We start from the raw sequence: 21,163 nt of genomic DNA, 5'->3' as shown, positions 1-21,163 counted from the left end.
TAATTATGGTAGTGGTTTTGGTGGTGCTGTTGGTTAGAATGATAGTTGTGGAGACGATGACGGAAATGTTATGATGATGTTGATATTGTTTTTATTGCTATTGTAGTACTTGTTGTTAATATTGTTGTTGTTGTTAATGATGAAGATGATGATGATGATGATGATGAAGATGATGATGATGATGATGATGATGATGATGATGATGATGATAATGATGATTATGATGACAACGACGATGTCGTCGACAATGATGGTTACCATACGATATTACAAAGTTTATTCAATCTTAGGCTTTCGACAATAAATCATACAATTTGATGACCACATGAAAGTGGGAAAAAAATGGTAAATGGAACCAAACAATAAACTGATACCATTAATAACCACACAAAAATACAACAATAGTAATACCACCAATACGTACAATAATAATAATAATAATAATAATAATAATAATAATAATAATAATAATAATAATAATAATAATAATAATAAAATAATAATAATAATAATAATAATAACAATAATAATATTACCATCATCATTACTACCACCACCATCATTACTACTACCACCACCGCTACCACTATCACTACCACCATCACCATCATTATTACGTTTCCAATCATTTTTTCTCGTTTAAAAAAAAATTGATATCTATCAAAACAGTCGAAATTCCGGTCATTTTTTTAAAGGGTAGTTAAAATATCTACGATTTTATTAGCCCTGAAAACTACGATTTTTATTTTCCTATTTCAAGTAGGCAGCTCTGCTATGACAAGTACTCGTATCAGTATCAGTTCCATAGTCAAAATAAGACAAACAAAAACAACGTTTATTTAATCTTAGGCTTTCGCCAATACTTCATACAATACAATTAAGACAAAATAATGTTACGAATTTCTCCTCATGCATTCGTTAGACTATAACAATAACGACCGTGTTATCTTTACTCCTTACCCAACCAACCCCGAGCTTCCCGCCTCTTCATCGCGAACTATCTTATGTATGTATTAGCTTCAGGACGGGCAAGTACGGAATCTGCCCACCCTCCGTATTTCCTCTATAACTTAGTTAGAATTCAACTCTCTCCTTTCTCAGAAGAGTATTTCTCGTATACTAATTCAAATGTTGAGCAAACCAAAATGGTGGTTGTATTTTATATATTTATTTAGTCGTGACTTTTGAATAAAAGTGTTTTGTTTTATTATACGGAATACAATAGAAAATTACATTGTTTTGCAAAATTATTTTGTCTGGCAATAAAAATACAGGGGTAATTACTTTAAGAATTAAAAAAAAAAGAACTAACAAATTAATTTGTTAAAAAACAAAACAAAAAACAAAAACAAAAAACAACAACAAAAAAAAAAACAAATAAGAAAACAATTTAAATAAATGAGTTTTGAGAAGCACTAAAGAAAACGAGAAAAAAAAGAAAAGTTTAAATGGATAAACAAATATATAAAAACAACACAAATCAATACTAAATTGATGTAAAATTAGTAAATTAATAAAGTTAATTCAATACTGGAACATTCCCAAAGTCATTACATCAATGGTACCAGCACAAGTAAGGCAATAAATAAGAAAAAGTTCGTTTGCCAAAATCTCTATTTAGTTTTCACTGGTTAATAAGGTGGGCTCATTTGAATTAGCCCGACCTAGTACTAGAGAGGCCAGACAGCAAAAATCGGAGTTAGTTCACCGTCAGGCGACGAGACGATGAGATGACGATGTGGGCGGAGTGGAGTGGTTGGGGGGGGGGGGGGGTGATAAAAAAAGAACAGGAGCGTATCCTGGTTTATGCATTAAGGGATGCATGGTGATTCGCAATCTATCAAAAATACACACAAATTGATTTCAGTACGAAGTATAAAGTTTAAGTAGTAACTTTTGAAATTATCTAATTTAAATTTGATTATTTCAGACCTGGTAATACAGCATATAACTTGAAAAAACAGGCTGGTATTTGCCCACCCTGCCCATTATTACCAGCCGTCCCTGGAGAATCATCACACCATTGTCTACTGTAAACATTTTAAAGTTTGAGTCATATTTTATTGCAAACGATGAAAAGATCAAAGGAATTCGGTATTGTGAGAAAACTGTTTTGTCTATCACGATCGGTATTCAAACTTTGTAAAGTAGACGTCTAATATAAGCCCGCATGCAAAAAATCACGACACCATATTTCGTAACTTTGGAGTCATTTGCGATATTATTCCCGTGCACATGGGACTTGGAATGGACTATAGTTGCGTCAATCTTCATGAGAATAAAGCTGCAACTATTTGGGATTGGATTGGAAGCAAACGCAGATTTACGTTACACCTCTGGTTTTATGAATGCATAAATTTCTTTTTCTTTAACGGGGATTAATACTTACCTTCTGAACCTACCTATCCCTATACAACGTGCCAATACTCTACCACTACTTCTATTACCTATATCTTTAAACCTAAAACATTCTCTATCAGTCAAGTGTCAAGGGCTTTACCCGACAATAAAAGGAAAAATAAAAGCGGGACCAGACACTAGTCTATGGGGAACCATTTGACTCCTATCTGTCTACTTCTACTTGTCACCCTCCTACATAGACGTGACACCCACTATGGGAGATCGGGAACACCACCCAGAGACATCTAGTAAGCTCAGATATTGGGTGATTATTAATTCAGAAAAGTGAGTAGAGCAGGCACCTATATTGATAATAGTAAGAAAGGAAGTCAGTAGAAAAGTGCCAGAAGTCAACAGAGAATAAAACGTTTGCGGCATTGGGGAATTCGACAGAGATGCCTCCAGCCAGGGCCTAGACAAAACTTTATTTGTTTTTAAGAGTTTTACGGCGCTTGCAACACATTAAGGTCACATCAGCGCCAGTAAAAAGGAAGAAAATGGGAAAGTAAAAAGTTCTAGAATTATAATTAAAGTACCCAAGAAAAAGGAAGACAAAGGGGAATTAGTTCAAATAGGGATCAGATGTAGATTCCAAGAGCACACTATCAGTGTACTTAGTTTGAGATCACCTAAAATTCTCATCCAGACACAAGCGCATGTCCCAACTAAGAAGGATACACTCCAATGTTTACAAATCATATATAATATGTAAAAAAACCAATACAGTGCATAACAGAGAGATGATTTAAAAAACAAAAATATCACCTCCCAAAACTATAACTATGTATTCAACTGTTTCCCTCCCAGCCAAGGACTCTGGCCAGGGTCAGGACAAAACTCATTCCAAGACAAGGACAGAAAGCAATAGTCTTCAACAGTCATAACGTCACTTCCTTCCTAATGACGCATGGTAACTTAGTAACACTGGCTCTAAACTATCGGAACAATGGCGGACGCCGTATGAAATATTTCTCCGGCGAGCTTAAACGCGTATCCAGAGGGAAAAAAAACCCATCAATTTGATCATGTTTTGACTTTTACACATTCTGATCACAAGGCATATGAAAAGGGAATGAAAAGTTCTAGCCAGCATGATGAATAAAAAGTAATGATTTTCTTTGTTTAGAACCAAGATGGCCGCCGTTGCCGGGCGCGTGACATCAGACTACTGAATCCAATTGGAAAACAGATACAGGGGGATAGAAGACACAGCAAGTACCTCCCTGCCCACTATGGGAGGTCAGGAACCCCACCCAGTGCAAAACTTTAAAAAAAAATTATAAAGAAAAAACAATTCTGTACTTTTTTATATTGAAAATGGAGCAAGGTTATTCATCTATTCACAAGTTACAAATAAACAATGTCATTGTCATCAATTCATATTACATTTAATGATGATAATGATGATAATAATAATAATAATAATAATAATAATAATAATAATAATAATAATAATAATAATAATAATAACAATAACAATAATAATAATAATAATAATAATAATAATAATAATAATAATAATAATAATAATAATAATAATAATAATAATAATAATAATAATAATAATAATAACAATAATAATAATCTGTACAAGCCATTTTGATTCTATTTCAAAAAGAAAAAAAAAAAAATCGAAACAAAAACAGAAGAAAAATGTTTGCTCAGTTGGAAGATGGGTGATGTAACATGAAATTGAAAAAGAAAAGAAACAAAATAAAACAAAACAACATAAATTATGAAATCAAAGGGATTGTTGAAAGCAACCTCTACCCCCCCCCCCCACAATACCGTTTTGAGGTGGTGGATCATATAATATTATGTGAGACCTACCGCCTCGAAATGGTATTATCATTACGTCGTCAGGGGATGAATTAGATGCTAAAATTAAAAACTGAAAATATAGTCAAAAATATGAGACCTGGTTTACGTTTGTTTTCTGATCCGTTAACGCCGACGACGTGTACTTATTTGCAGGTCTGATAAACCAAATTCTTACGGGGCTCATTGTTGCAATGGAAGAAAGAAATATTCTCAAAATATTGTCCATGACAACAATGTTAAATCAAGCCCATCATTGCGTTCGGCTATCAAACATGAAAATCTGTACACATTGGTTAAGAAGAATGGATCGTTTCTTCAAAAGACAAATACTAAAAAAAAAAAAAACTTCACATTTCTGGTCATTTTAAGTTTTTTAAAACAAACTTTTTTTCTTTTTCTTTTTGGCCACTTAGTTAACTCTAACATAACACCGTTTTGAGGCGAAAGGCCACATAATATATCTTTTTAATGACTGTATGCCGTGTTGTGTATCATGACACTAGCAAAGTCCTCTAAATTCCTATTTATAGTATTTATGATAGTATTACAGTAAAGACAATTTTAGTTTATATTAATGAAAATTATAAAAAAATAATTAAAAAGCAACAAACTGCATTATAACAGATTCTATGGCATCAAAAAATTATTTTAAAAAAATTAAATATTTTGTTTGTATAAAAATTTTGTAAGTAAGTGTAAGTGGTATCAATTAAAATCAAAATCAACTGTCCAAAATAATAACAATAATAATATAAAAATGTTTGTTCGGATGGACTTAAAACAATAAAATTACAATAACTTTTTTTTTTAAAGTCAACATTGAAAAATGAAAATTTACAATAATTTTTTTTTTAAGTCATCATTGAAAAATGAAAATTTACAATAATTTTTTTTTTAAAGTCATTATTAAAAAATGAAAATTTGTTCATAACTTAAAAATTATTTTGTTGATGTTGCTGACCTTGATGTTTTTATTGTCATCATTGCCACTTTGCCTTCTAAATGGCTGTCTCTTTTTCATGAAAACAAAACCAAAATAAATTTAAAAAAAAAAAATGTATACACAACAAACCGAAACCACAACGTTCATTATAATATGATAATAGAAATTGTACGTACAGTTGCTGCCAAACAGTCAATGTGAAGGATTTTCTAGTTTTGATTAACAAACACAACAATGATATTTATCATTGTTATTATTATATTCACGACAAAAGATAATCATTATCATTATTTATTCTCCCATTAAAAATTTTCGATAAAAAAAAATTAATTTTGTATTTTTAAAATAAAATATAAACCAAAAAACAAACAAACAAATTTTGTAATTCCAACAACAACCAACAATATGGCAAAATTGTATTTGTTAATAAAAGACAGAAAACAAAATATTTATATCAACCTATTTATTCAATACACATTTAAAAATGTTCTCCTGCCTTACTAAATATTAGTTTACGTGGATAAAAATACAAGCAACACACAACCCCCCCCCCCCTCCCTAAAAAAAAAAAACAAAACAAAACAAAACAAACCACCCCAAGGCATTCCAAAAAATGAATCATAGACAACCTCCTCCCTCCAAAAAACAATAATTTTCGTCATAAGATAACATTTAGAAAGGAAAAGCACAACACATTATATGCCTAAAGACACACGCGTACACACAGCAAAAATATTTTAGGCTTTATTTATTTCTTTTTAATATGAATTATTTATCTTAGTCCAACAAACTTGTTTAAAACGATCGCAGTCGAAAATTGTTTTTTTATTTTAATTTAATCCGGCCTTAACGATTTTCTCATCAGTTCTATTATTGACTGAATATATCAAATGTCTCTAAGTCTTGACCAACTTGGCTGGTTGTTGCTATGTATGACAGCAAGACACATCTTGTTTTGTTTTTTTTTTGTTGTTTTTAAGGGTTTTACGGCACTTGCAACACATTAAGGTCACATCAGCGCCAGTAAAAAGGAAGAAAATGGGATAGTAAAAGGTTCTAGAATTACAATTAAAGCACAAAAGAAAAGGTAAGACAAAGGGGAACTGGTTCAAATAGGGAACAGATGTAGATTCCAAGAGCACACCGTCAAAGTACCTTAGTTTGAGATCACCTAAAAGTCTCATCCAGACACAAGCACAGGTCCCAACCAAGAGGAACACACTCAAATGTTTACCATTCATATAATATAATAAGTAAACTAAACATAATGCAATGCATAACAGAGAGATGATTTACATAGAAAAAAACATCATCTCCCAAAACTATAACTATACATTCGACTGTCTCCCTCCCAGCCAAACAACTCCGGCAAGGATATCAGGACAAAACTAAGTAATCTCATTCCAAGACAATGACAGGAAACGGAAAACGGGTATGGGGGGATAGAAGACACAGCATGTACCTCCCTGCCCACTATGGGAGGTCAGGATCCCCACCCAGAAGACACATCTTGAGGACGTTGAAAATTGCAAATTAAAACACTATTTCTAAATGAATTTTTAAAAAATGTCACATTGACAATATAGACATTTATAATTTATCATTATCTTTAAAAAAAAAATAAAATTATGACCTAAATTGGAAGTAAAACAAGCCTTGTTTCAGCAGACATTCTACTACACACCTATCCACGCCATCGAAATATGGTCACATGACAGAGATACAAATAAACACAAATAAGTAAAGGCAACGATGAATGATGGCAAACTCAGGAAAGATCTAATTCTCCCAATGGAATGCACATAGAGAAATAGTAAAGACACCTTAAAAAGATATAAATTAAGACGCGGCACAAAATCTCGGCAGTGAATGAAGTTGTTTGGGGGTTTTTTTTCTGTGTAGAAAAGTTTAAATGTAATAATGGGCGCTTGCACCAGTTTTATATCATATTTATTTTGTGCTAAGAAAATATAAGATGATGAGACATGATGAAAGGAAACGGCAATTTGATTTGTAAATATGAAGTGACGGGATAATAAAAATTGGGGATGCATTTTTCTGCTCTTAACTTTTTTTTAAAAATCTAAAAATAAACATGTAAAAATTTAATGTAAAACGAAATAATAAAAGACTATTTTGTGCATTTTTGAAAAAAAAAATTTTCTAAAATTTTTTAGAATAATTCTTATGATTAGAAAATTAATAGTGAACTTGATTGATAAAAAAGGTAAATACAATTTTTAAAAGTATTAAAATATTGTTCTTTAAAAACTGGATTGGTAAAAACGACACACTCAAGTATAAATCTATATCCAGGTGTGTTTCTGTGTGTTTCTCCATCCACAGCTACCTTATTACATGCCAAAAAGCACAAGAATTAACCAACCCTCCAGTTTATGAATATCTATTTCAATATTTGGGCACATTAATGCCTACAATTATACTCTAACAGGCCACTGTAATAACAGTTAGAATATGCAGGAACAGTGCGTGCCAATGGCCATCTGCAGTTAAAATAAATGACTGACTGCCGACTCTTTGTCCAAATTTAATCTAATCTCACCAAACAAAAGTTGATTTTAAATTAACTCGTTTCGATCACTCGACAAAAACAGCAATAGAAAAAAGTGTCCTTGATCATATTATAATGAAACGACTCTTGAAATATCCTCATGATTGTAGAAACTATAAGAATATCTCCTATTACATCATTACACACCATGCAACTCAATTTCTTAATGTCCGAACACCGAAAACAATATTTAAAAACTGAAGGGTTGTCTTGCTCGGATAGAGGAAAAACTTTCTTCACTCCTATTCCATAAAAACAAAAAGTGTCGAAGATGTTTTTATATACTAAACATCTTTTGCATTTAATTATTTGAAGGGAGAAAAAAAATTAATAAAAGAAAACAAAAAAGAAAGAACAAAAAAAATAAATAAAAAAACAAAAACAAACAACGAATCGTCTTATGTAGCACCCTCTTGTATTCAAATTTAAAAGACTGAACTGTAAGTGTGGTGGACGTGCGGGGAGAATGAAAATGTTTTCATCCATGAAATAATGGTGGTGTTGGTGAAGAGGATGATGATACAAATGGCAACAATGATAATCATAATGGTTAAATTAAATACAATAATAATAACAAAAACAAAATCATTAATAATAATAACAATAACAATAATAATAATAATAATAATAATAATAATAATAATAATAATAATAATAATAATAATAATAATAATAATAATAATAATAATAATAATAATAATAATAATAAAAATAACAACAAATATTTACATAACCTAAATCAGCAGTTTACATTTTTACATGATGACAGCTTCATCATCTTTACATTAAAATAGAAACAAACAAAGCAAAACAAAATTGTTCAAAGAAACAAAACGAGTCATAATCATTTATTGAATAAAACAGATGCCTATAAAACTGTAAAACAATATAAAATAATAACTTTTTGCTACTTTTTGTTCTTATCGCTTTGTGGCATCTTCATTATAAATGACGACTAAGTAGTTTTACATACAGTTTATTTATATATATGGATGGCAGTGACATTTAGAAAATAACAAAAGAACTTTTTAAAAAAAAACAAGAATAGAACTATATTGGCCTTTTTCTAATTTAATCACATATTGCCTTACTTAAAATATAATGAAAATTTTGCTGCTTGAAGCTCGAAGGACAAGATAATGATACGTATTGAATTGTAAGCTTCAATCTATTAGACGAAGATAGATACTGTGGATGTTTCGGGTTTCCCCTTTATCAACAACACAGGATGAATGAAACATTGTCTGTAGCGAATGATATACAATTATCTCATTCGCCTGTAGTGTTTCATTCATCCTGTTTTGTTGATAAAGGGGAAACCAGAAATGTCACCAGTATCTGTCGTCTTATTATTAAATTGAAGCTTACATATCAATACCTATCGTTTATATTTTTTTAACTTAAAATATAGGGGAATTAGGACCAAAATGATATTTGCTTTTTCAGTGATTCCTTTCACGTGATTTTCAACCCCATTTTCATTCAATCTTGACTGAATCTTACTAAACTTATTTTTTAGCCTTCTTTTAAAACAACAATTTCTATGTAATTTGATGGACAGGCAGAATATCTTAAATGAGAAGAGACTCAAATCAATTGATGCAGATATTAAAAAAACAAAGATGACACACAATTCACCAGGAACTGTTATCAAAATTTAAACATTCTCTTCATAAAATTTGAAACTCAACATTTTTGTGTTTGAGAACTTGACGTAATGCTAGAGTGCGCACTGCGCATATTTTGAATATTGTTAATGATATATTGTCTGTGTATTATTATTATTATTATTATTATTATTAATATAATAATAATAATAGTAATAATAATAATAATAATAATAATAATAATAATAATAATAATAATAATAATAATAATAATAATAATAATAATAATAATAACAATAACAATAACAATAATAATAATAATAATAATAATAATAATAATAATAATAATAATAATAATAATAATAATAATAATAATAACAACTGATTTACAAAATCAATGACAAACATAAATCCAAAAAAAAAATAAAAAAAATCGTGATTGAATATATTACACACAGTTGCATTTGTGAACACCTGTTTAGGAACATCCTGTATCCATAGAAACAATAACAATCATTCCAGCACTGCGTAACTGTGAATTCCTAACTCAGTACTTGTAACACATCCTACGTAATTTTTAACCATAATAAACCAATATTATTGATGAAGTAACAAATAAAAAAATGTTTTAAAAATACGATGATTATCCAGAATAAACTCCTGTCATTAGTTTGTTTATAAACATTAAGTAAGTCACTTTCTGTGTTTGATGAATGAACTGGTGATAGTGTTTCTTGCTCCATGAGAAAAATAAAATCCAGCGAAAGTAGAATAACATTATAATTAATTATATGTATAAAAACGTCAAAGTCATTTGGGGTATGTTGACATATTATCATGATAAACGTTGTCATCTGTACATACTTATCAACATTATCATCCAATCGCTCCTTATCAAAAGAAACTGTCTCTCTCTTTTCTTTGTGTGTGTGTGTGTGTGTGTGTGTGAGAGTGTTAAATGAACGGATGGATGTGGCGGTGGATAGCTCGACGAATCAGGTGAATGGATGGTTTTAGAAAAGAAAATAATATGATTTGAGTCACAGATGATAACAAAGAAAGGATGTCTTGAATGTATTTTTTTATGTCATGTTGTTATGATAACTTCATAGTTTTAGTAACAAGTTTATGAGAGCTGTGTTCATTGACAGTTGATGCCAGGACTCAACCCCTTCGTGAATTTGTCTGGCCTTGGGCACTGGTAATGACTGTATTGCTTGTTGTGAAGTATTTCACAATGCCTTTAATGAACATCATTAGGCAAATAAGACGCTTTATTTCACTGTCATCCGGCATTTACCCTTCCACTTTCTGACATCTTGCTTTTCTTACAAGTAAGCATTCTAATGCCGGTGATGATAAATGAAAGTCTGATCTGACAGGCTTGTATGGAATCTGATATTCCCAGTTTTGTTTGTTTTAAGGGGTTAAACAGTCCTTGGAACACTTTTTTTTTTGAAGGTCCTATCAACACCAGTTCTCATTTTTTGAATGTTTGTGTCAACAAGATAATATAAAGGCTGTCATAATTGTTTAGATGTACATTGATTCCTGGGGCCTCGTCTGGAGCTGTTTAGGGCCGTGGGTGATAGGCGGAACGGGAGAGGAGATGCCCTCAGACCAGTCAGATTGTGCAGAGTGTGGTGATGATGAGGACCACTGGCCTGGGGAATCTGGGGACGGTGTGGGAAGGTGGTCCGGGCGGAATGAGCTGAGGGCATTTGATGTTGTGTGGAGTTGAGGCTGGTGAGGAGGGGATTCGTTCATTTGGGACGGAGGGGTGGGGTATTGTTCAAACGTCGTCATTTTGTAGCCTTGGTTAATTTGTTGCTGTTGTTGCTGTTGTAAATGTTGTTGGTGGTGTTGTTGATGATGGTGGTGTGGATGAATTTGGGTTTGGTGAGGATTAGAATTATTGTGATGATGATGTTGCTGATGCTGATGATGATGGTGGTGGTGATGGTTGTTGTTGTTATGATGGAGATGATGATGATGTTGTTGTTGTAATATTTTATTATTATGTTGAGATGAAGGGTAGACATTGGGGGGAATGGCTGTGGAGGTGGTGGTGATGATGTTGTCGCTGCTGAGGAATGAAGTGGTGTTGCTGCTGTTCGTGATGCTGCTGGGTGGTGTAGTAGAGCTGTAGTCTGACCGATGGAGTGGACTGTTCCCAAGAACATTGTTTTTATTACTATTGTTAGCTCTCTGCTGAGCAGCGTGTTGATGCATGGCTTGAATATGAGTGGGAGACATAGGAAGGCTTTTACCTTTGTGCGATGACGATGAAGATGACGATGATGTTGTGGTAGGAGGAATGCCTACTCCTCCTCCTCCTCCACTGCTACCACCACCACCAACTGCTCCGATAAGCGATGGATTGGAGGAAGACCCAACAATGCCATGTAAATTATGATGATGATTCGACGGCTGCTGGCTAAGGGCTGGGTTGCTGGAAGTCATGTGACCATTCTGTTGTTGTTGAAGGGGTGGACTCATGTTTTGTTGCTGTAGTTGTTGTTGCTCTTGCTGTAGTTGTTTGTACTGAGTCATATTCCAGTCTGAGAGCATGGCCGCCTGGTCTATGTGATCCAAATGATCCAACCCGCCTGGCCCAGGATCTAGCAAGGAGTTGTAATGATTGGCCATGGCCTGCATATCATCCAGATGCTGTTGTGGAAGGCTGGAGAGGTTTTGGCTGTCGAGTCCATTGGGGATAAACGGCCCGGCACTGTCAAACCTTTGTGGAGATGTGTCATAGCTGAGAGGGGAGTGGTGAGAGTCGATGGAGAAACTTCCCTGGGAGATGGTGCTCATGGGTGATGATTCACTGCTGGTTGATTGCGGATGGGGATGGCTGTTGTGAAGAAGCTGCTGCTGCTGCTGCTGCTGTTGTTGTTGATTGAGATGTTGCTGCTGTTGATGTTGCTGAGAGAGTTGTTGCTGATGCTGTTGTAGCTGTGAAGATGATAACGATGCTAGCTGCTGCAACGGTTGTTGTGCTGGTTGCTGTTGTGGCTGCTGATGAATATGATGGTGGAGACGAGAGTTGTTGTTTTGGTTCTTCTTATTCCCTTCTCCTTTCTTCTTCTTTGTCTTGGCCCCCCCACCATTGTTAGTACTAGCCGCCAGCCCACCATTCATCATAACAGCCCCGTGAATTCCATTAGAATGTGTAGGAGAAATTGGATGTTCCAAATCCTTGGAAGCTGACTTCTTTCGACTTTTACCTTTCGCTGGTTTTATAGGAGGCATGTTATACACGGCCCCTGGGCCGGAAATTCCATTGGCCATGACCGGGGAAGTAACGCCTGCTGCTGCTGCAGCTGCCGCCGCCGCAGCGGCCATATGGGAAGCTGGAGAGGCAATTTTGTAAGAGTCGAGAAGTGTGACAATGTCTAGATGTTGTCGTTCCAAGGCAATTTCCCTGGGGAGTCGGTCCATGTGGTCGGTCATGTCGCGGTTTGCAAAATTATCCAGAAGGATCTTGACTGTATCGATGGCACCTTCTCTAGCAGCTTGGAATAAAGGGGTCTCTTCCTGTAAAGGGAAATAGTCAAAGTATTGATTAGAAGAAGAAACGAGGAATTGAATTTCAATTTGTATCAATATAATATACATAACTGTTAAAAATGGGTTGATTTTTAAAAATGGTTTGTGTAAATTTTAAGCGTTGAACATTGATTTAAGGACTTAAAAAAAAAAATATCAAGAAATGGAAAGAAATAGGCACGGATAAAACAATTGTAAAAAAAAAAAAAGGTTTCAATTTGAAAATTGGTGGAAACTTCCATCTTAACTGTTAAGTAGTAACCTCTCAGAACTATATATATTATACTCATGAATTTTTTAATACTTCAGGCTGTTAAAGAGATGATAGAGATAAGGAAATGATCAGAATTTTTGTTGAGGTGGTGGTGATGGTGATGATGGTGGTATTCGGGGTGGCTGTGGTAATGTTTGCAGTGGTGAAGGAAATAAAATTGATTGTTGTCGAGGTGGTGGTAGTGGTGTGGTGATGATGATGTTAATGGTATTCGGGGTGGCTGTGGTAATGTTTGCAGTGGTGAAGGAAATAAAATTGATTGTTGTCGAGGTGGTGGTAGTGGTGGTGTGGTGGTGATGATGATGATGATGATGATGATGATGATGATGATGATGATGATGATGATGATGGTGGTATTTGGGGTGGTGGTGATAGTGTTTGCAGTGGTGAAGGAAATACTATGGATTATTGTCGAGGTGGTGGCAGTGGTTAACAGTTACCTTTCCATCCTGGACGTCCCGATTGGCGTTATTCTTCAGCAAAGTGATGACAGCAGGCAAGTTGTTGACAGCTGATGCCCAGTGTAATGCAGTACGACCTGAAAGGAACAGAGATTCGATTACTCTTATCATCTCATTTTGTCAAGCAATTCTGACTGTGGTTAGTGACTGGATAAGTGACTAGATTATTACAAAACGTTTTACCCCGATGACGTGTCTATAGATAATGAAATAACTTTCATACATTATCTCAATTGTTTACATGTGAATGAGTATGAGTAAAAACACAAGATAACTGGAATTTTTTTTTTTTTTTTAAAAAAAGAAGAAAAAAAACAGTGGCCCAACAGGGGATTTGTACTCCACAACATAGAGATATAATTCCATTTTGTCAGCTGTTAGAAAATTATGCAGAACCTGGCAAGCATGGTAAAATTGTGAATGACCTTACGTATTGAATACAATCCAAAACAAATTTCCATCACTTACCAAAGTTATCTGTAGCCTCGATGTCGGCGTCTGCTGCTATCAATTCTTCCACGGTGTCTTCAATGGACAGTCGGCAGGCAACAATCAGGGGAGTTAACCCTGCATGAGTTCGTGCGTTTAGATTGGTGGAACGGTTACGCAGAAGGATCTGGAAAGATAAACAAGGGGGAAAAGATAGATAAAACATAATTCTAGTGATGCTCCCAAAGGCAGGATTCAATTGGACTGTAAACTGACAGAAAGAAATCAGTCTCAGGCATTTTGACAATCCTGAGCATAAATATTTCAAAGTTTGAGACTTGATGGAGAGTTTGGGATCCCTTTAATTCATCGATATATAAAATAAAAGTTAGGCGGCCAGACCAATTGATATTGTCAATAAAGGGAAATTCTTTCTGCTTGCATCTTGGTAATCATCATTATTATTATTCAGCTATCTTCTTTACAATCCTTTGTAAAAAAAAAAAAGTCCTAGATTTTACTTTGCACCCCTCCCCACTCATATTTCCATATTGATGCTGTGAGTTTAGGTAAAATAGTCACCTTAAAACTGCCAGCCAAATGATTCGTATAAACAAACAAAACTATTCGCAACCTTTGATGTTTATAGACTATTAGATGGACTATAGTGAGAAGTTATCACCCAACTGGCAGTCTAAAAACGAAAACAGAGAGATAATTGACGTCGTCTCCATTCATTCTATAAACCTCTGTACTATTCCCCTACCTGGAACACCCCCTGGGCACCGGCAGCCACTGCCGCGTGTAACGGGGTTCTTCCTGTGCTGTCCTCGGCATTGGGATCTGCTCCGGCATCCAGTAAGATTTTAGCCGCATCTGCCCTGGCATAGCGGGCTGCCAGGTGGAGAGAAGTTTCACCTGCAAAGACGGATGGAAATGGTTATAACAAATGCTTGACATGTTTGCATCAATCTCTTCAGCGCTGACATATCATCATCCTCCTCACCATTGTTGTTGTTAGTTTATTATTATAATAATAATGATTATTATTATTATTACTATTATTATTACTATTGTTTTTATTATTATATTGCTATTACTGTTGTTGTTATTATCATTATTATTACTATCACCATAATAATAATAATGATAATAAAAATAATAAATATAATAAAAATAATAATAATAATAATAATAATAATAATAATAATAATAATAATAATAATAATAATAATAATAATAATAACAATAATAATAATAATCATCATTATTATTATATTTAATATTATTATCATCATTATTAAAACTACTACTACTATAATCCTTATCATCCTCCCCATCATCATCATCAGTCTAGATATCTTACCAGTTCTGTCGGTTTGTGCGTTGATAATGGCTCCCTGCATCAAGAGATTGGATATGACATCCACAGATGTGTTGTTCTCAGCATCTCCATCGCCACAACCAGATCCAGAGTTGCTGTCGTCGTCATCGCCGAGACCTCCGCCACGGATCGACGCCAACATTAAGGGTGTCAGACCATCTATTGTGCACACAGAAAATAAACAATATTTGTTTTAAATTTTAAAAATTTGTTAATGCGAATGGAATAACAAAATTGTGTAGGTTATGTATGCAAAATGTGTTCATGAAAATTGATCATACATACCAACCAGTACACATAGGCACACACACAAACACAAAAGAACTGACAACAGTGTCTACAATGATGAAAATTCTGGGTCACCACCGCCATGCAGTGACTGAAGATTCCTTCTGACACCAGTCTATTGCAATTGCAAAGTACTTTCTACCAGACTTTAACAAACAGATTCAATCACTGATTGGTAGACAGGGGATTCAGGAACAAAAATCTGAACTGCACCCTGGATGGCTAACTGGCCTTTGATTGTGAGGAAAGTGCTCTACGGATTCACTTACCAGAAGTCCCGAATATCAAAATCATCAGAATTACATGTCCTCTAAAAAAGCTCAATTTTTTAGACTTTCCTTCAAAGTGAGGGCAAATTGTTGATCTGTTAAGTCAACAATAGTGGCTACAATTTGTATCTACTAAAAACTACGAATTTTTTAAATTTTCAGATTGGCAGGTCTGCTCAAAACAAAACAAGGAGTTCACCACAAGAATAATACGCCTGCTTACCAGGTCCTCTAACATTGACGTCATTCACAGGGTTGTCATCCCCCTGAGGTGGGGTCAAGGCTGAGATTCCATTATGGGGTACATTGGCCGCATCCATGTGTTTGGTGGTCCATGGCCTTTGGTCCAGGCCGTTGTCTGTCATCATGCAATGGCCATCAAAGCCTTGTCCTTGTCGATGGTCAAACTGAGGAATGGAGGAATCAAGAGGGGGATCATGAAAGACTACTTACTACCTTCGCCAAATTCAATTTCTTTCATATTTACAAACAGAAATTCAAATTTTCAAGTAGATAATGGCGCCTTAAGTTGCATCAACGAACCCAGAGGACAAGTAAGTAGATGATGTAATAGCTAATGTACCAAAAGTCGTAATGATTTACGGAATGCCTCAGATAAGCAAAATCTCAAGACCTGTTTGTCAGAAACATATCAATCTACAGCCTTTGTATGTGTAGAAATACCAAACCCCCCCCCCCCCCCCCCCCCCCCCCCCCCCAAAAAAAAAAAAAAAAAAAATTTCATCCGATGAGACCACTTTTTGTTCAATTTGATTTTGAATTTCTCATATTTGTGTATTTTGTGAAAATTTGCTAATTTAATAACACAATTTAATTCTGTTTGTAGTCCTTTAGAGCTGATAAAGATTGAGTTTATCCCAGTTTCTATAGCGTGAAGCAGACAAATTTTTTAATATTCTTGCATTCAAAGAAGGCAAAATAAATAAGTTTTAAGATATCCAATATAAATATGCACATTAGAAATGCTTTTGATAGGACATTTGATAGTCTATCACAAAAATACTTTTTAGCATCTCTAACAGCCCCAGCTACCTAATGACTAGAGGGGGGAAAGTTGGGGAGGGAGAGAAAAAAAGTTTGACTTTACTCAGGACCTATCTCATTAATAATAATAATAATAATAATAATAATACTTTATTGCATCCCAAAAAGGAAATTTTTTGTACAGACGTGTTATAATTACACATAAGATAAAAATACAATGGAAATAGGATGTATATATATAAAAAAGGAGCAGCTCTATAACCAGAGCTGCGCTTTATAATATGAATAATTTCAACACTGTAAAATAGTTAAAACTGTCACTATAAATTGAAAATTGAAAAGATTGCAAAACAAATAAATTAATAAATTAATATTTATATTTTAAAAAGTAAAAATGAGAAATAATTATATAAAATGATTCCCTTTGATTCTCCTAAAATTCCTTTGCTTTTGAGGATTCTATACAAACTGAGCTATCCAGACCCCTAATTTTTTGTTTTTTTGTTTTTTTAAGCGTTTTACGGCGCTTGCAACACATTTAGGTTATATAAGCGCCAGTAAAAGGGAAGAAAATGGGATGGTACAAAGTTATAGAATTACAATTAAAGCACCCAAGAGAAAGTAAGACAAAGAGGAACAGGAACAAATAGGGATCAGATGTAGATTCCAAGAGCACATCACCAATGTACTTAGTTTGAGATCACCTATAAGTCTCATCCGGACACAAGCACAAAATCCAACAAAGAGGAATACACTCAAATGCTTACATTATATATTAAAAATAACAAATATAATAATACATAACAGAGAGATGATTTACAAGGGGAAAAAATATCATCTCCCAAAACAATAACTATGCATTTGACCGTTTCCCTCCCAGCCAGGACTCACACGAGGGTCAGGAAAAAAACAAGTAATCTCATTCCAAGACAAAGACAGAAAGCATGTTGGATAACAGATATTAAGGGAATAGAAGACACAGTATGTACCCCCCCTGCCCACTATGGGAGGTCAGGATCCCCACCCAGCCGGACCCCTAATTAATACTGGTTGATAAGCCAGTTCAACTCACCTTCATCCTCTTGATCTGGGGCCGGTCATCGTCGTCCATCTCATTCCAGCAATCGCTGAATGGAGGGGATGGGTTGGAGGAAGGAGGGGAGGAGGTGGCATGTGAGGAAGGGGGATGGTGGTGGTTGTCATTCGCATCCATCTTGTCCAGCTTCTCACTGAAATGAAAATCATATCCAAAAATTAAAAGAACATTTGCCGACTATGCTGTTGTAAGGATATTCCACATGCATTCAGAACACACAAGGTCAAGAAATGTTCCATATGTTGTTAACCATGTTTATTTTACTGGCTTACAGTCATTTGAAACCTATCAATCTTAATTCTAATTTCTAACAGATTCAAAATTTCTCTTATTTTAAATTGGATGATAGCTACAAAAGTGGAACCAATCAACTACAAAATAGTGATTAAGACATCTTTCACTCTCTCTCTCTCTCTTTTTTATTATCTGTTTGTCTGTCTGTCTCTCTTTCATTTTTGTCTCTATCCCCATGAGACTCCCTGAGACTACGTCACTCTCGATTCGCCTCTCCCCTCTTTTCCTTCATTTAAACCGAGCGACTCAGTCAGACTCAGCATAACAGTCAATATTACATATCAAAATAATAATAATAAAAAAAAAAACTGATGACGTACTGCATCTCTTCTCCATCTGGGCCCTTACGACTCCGTGCCGGTTTGGTGGCCTCGGAACTCCTTGAGAAGAATCCCTCCGGGAACCAAGTGATGCCTCGTACTCTCTTCCTGCGACTCACCACCATGACGACCACAATGGTGAGGACCAGGATGCCACCGATGACCAGGATGAATGTAAACATGTCCGATGTGGAGGTGGACACCCCGTCTCCATCCCCAGAAGGTGGTTTTTGCTCCGCTGAAAAATTGGGAAGACAAAAAAAAAAAAATTTCATTCCTTTTGTTTGGAATTTGGTGACATTTAAAAAGATCATAGCTATTTATTATACAAAAGATTGTGACTGGAACAGCTGTTACAAATAATATTAATAATTAATAATAATGATGATGATAATAATAATAATAATAATAATAATAATAATAATAATAATAATAATAATAATAATAATAATAATAATAATAATAATAATAATAATAATAATAATAACAATAATAATAAAGATTTATATTGTGTATATAACCCTAAATGATCAGAGAGCTCTGATGGCTATTAATAGGTGTGTAAAAAATACTACATATTTAGACATTCGTACATCCATCCATACATATATATATATATATACACAAATCCATCCATCCATCCATACATAAATACATGCATACAAAAAGGCAAGCAAAGCTGCCATAATAAAATCAGATAAAACATGGGGTACTTGCACCATTCAGGCCAACATGTTACATCTCTCACACGAGATCTTTCTTAAAATGGGGAATGACTTACTTCCAAAGTGGTGTATGGCAACGGCTGGCTTGTACGTCTCTTTGAGTAGTGAGGCCACAATGTACTGGGCTATGATACTTGTACTGTCAAAACACATGGGCTCGTCATACTTGAAGCAGGCGCGATTATCCACGTTTAAAAACACTTTGGTTCTGTAAATAAAGAAAATATTGTTTACGGAGATATACAATTATTAATTAATAATGGCTAAAGTTAGATTTCATTAAAGCAATCCAAATAATTTTTCTCCAATAAATGCGATTCCACTTTAATTTAATAAGAATAAATAATGATCCTGTAGATATTTTGCTATATCCTGTCTCACAAATAGAGGCAAGTAGCAATCTTTTAAGAATTTCATTTTTAATTCCAAAGTAAAAAATAAATAAATACAAAACTGAAAATAAATAATTTAAAAAATTATTAAAAATAATAATAATATTAAAAAAAGAATAATAAACCTAAACTTACCCAGTGAGTGTAACTGAGTTGACCGCACGTTTTTGGCGTGTGCTAACTAAAGCGCTACTTCCTTCCTCATCCTCATCCTCCATATTCCATCCCATCAATGACATGGCCCATCGTTTGCTACGCTGTGCAAGAGTGACTTCCCGCCCTTCATCTTCCTCCTCCAGTTCTTCCTCCCAGCTGAAGATCATCTCGTCACCGTTGTCATCCAGCTGGATGGTCACGACGGCCCGCAGGTGGTAGCCCAGTTTGCGAAGAAACTCCGGCTTGATACGATGGAATTCTTCGGGCTCAATGAGTAAAATGACGAATAAGGTGCCAGGAACCAGCTTTTCAGTGTCTGAAAAAAGGTAAATAAAATGAAATTTCATACATCATTCTAGTCCTAACATTAACAGCTGCTCTTGATCTGAATGGACAATTCTATACCCTGTATACATATTTACGTTGACAAATTAGGGTGCCTACAAGGCTGTAAGATAAAAATCTTCTTACACACCTTTTCAGATTTTGTAATGTTTACTGAAAAAATAAAGAAAAGTGTTGAATTGTAAGCTTCAATTTATTAGATGAAGACAGATGTCTTTCTCTAATAAATAGAAGCTTACGATTCAATACTTATCTTTATTTTTTCCTTCGCGCTTGCTTCAAGCATCAACATTTTCATTAACGTTCACTGAAAATTTTGAACAACCTTGAGACTATATTACGAGGTGATGAATTTACTGTAGTACAAGTGTTTGTGTGTGAATGTGTCATGGGAGAAAGGGAGGTGTGGGATTTCACAGAGAGTTTGTAGCAAGTATGGCTGCAAACTCTCGTCCCCCACCATCTTCCATTACAGCATCACATTTACTAGAAACTTCCCAAGAAATCAGACTTGATTTTGATGCCTGTAATTTTTTTTTTTTAAAATAATCCCGACTGTCCTGGCAGAATAAGGTTCAATATCTTTTTTAATTTGGTATCTGTATTTGTGCAACGACCTTAAAGTGCCTGTCACTGTATTGCAACTTTTCAAAGATGGCTGGGATGAAAAAAAAACACAAAAAGTCACACAAGTTAAGCTTGAAATAAACAGTAAAAAATCAAATTAACAATTGGGAATAGTACACTGCTTACAATATGAGTCAGATTTTGAACTATGGGTTCACATTATGTATCACAATGTCAGTATTTTACTTTCTGAACTGCTTCAT

At 34.4% G+C, this 21,163-nt stretch overlaps 1 protein-coding gene across 1 annotated transcript in view; it reads right to left on the bottom strand.

Annotated features, from left to right (window-relative positions):
- Positions 1 to 10,279: 10,279 nt before the first annotated feature.
- Positions 10,280 to 21,163, bottom strand: part of LOC144980047 (uncharacterized) — a gene marked incomplete in the record, with an annotated part of 149,905 nt that continues 139,021 nt past the window's right edge. The window contains 10 exon segments of the mRNA XM_078927522.1: positions 10,280 to 12,883; positions 13,610 to 13,707; positions 14,099 to 14,246; positions 14,826 to 14,977; positions 15,426 to 15,602; positions 16,224 to 16,407; positions 18,078 to 18,234; positions 18,716 to 18,953; positions 19,497 to 19,648; positions 19,968 to 20,304. Of these exon segments, the coding sequence (XP_078783648.1) occupies positions 10,877 to 12,883; positions 13,610 to 13,707; positions 14,099 to 14,246; positions 14,826 to 14,977; positions 15,426 to 15,602; positions 16,224 to 16,407; positions 18,078 to 18,234; positions 18,716 to 18,953; positions 19,497 to 19,648; positions 19,968 to 20,304 (3,650 nt within the window).

The sequence above is a fragment of the Berghia stephanieae genome, chromosome 9 (genome assembly GCF_034508935.2).
Source record: "Berghia stephanieae isolate SIO BIC M18660-M18661 chromosome 9, UCSD_Bste_1.3, whole genome shotgun sequence".
Taxonomy (NCBI): domain Eukaryota; kingdom Metazoa; phylum Mollusca; class Gastropoda; order Nudibranchia; family Aeolidiidae; genus Berghia; species Berghia stephanieae.
Note: the sequence above shows the minus strand (reverse complement) of the source record. Positions and strands in the feature narration are given on the sequence as shown.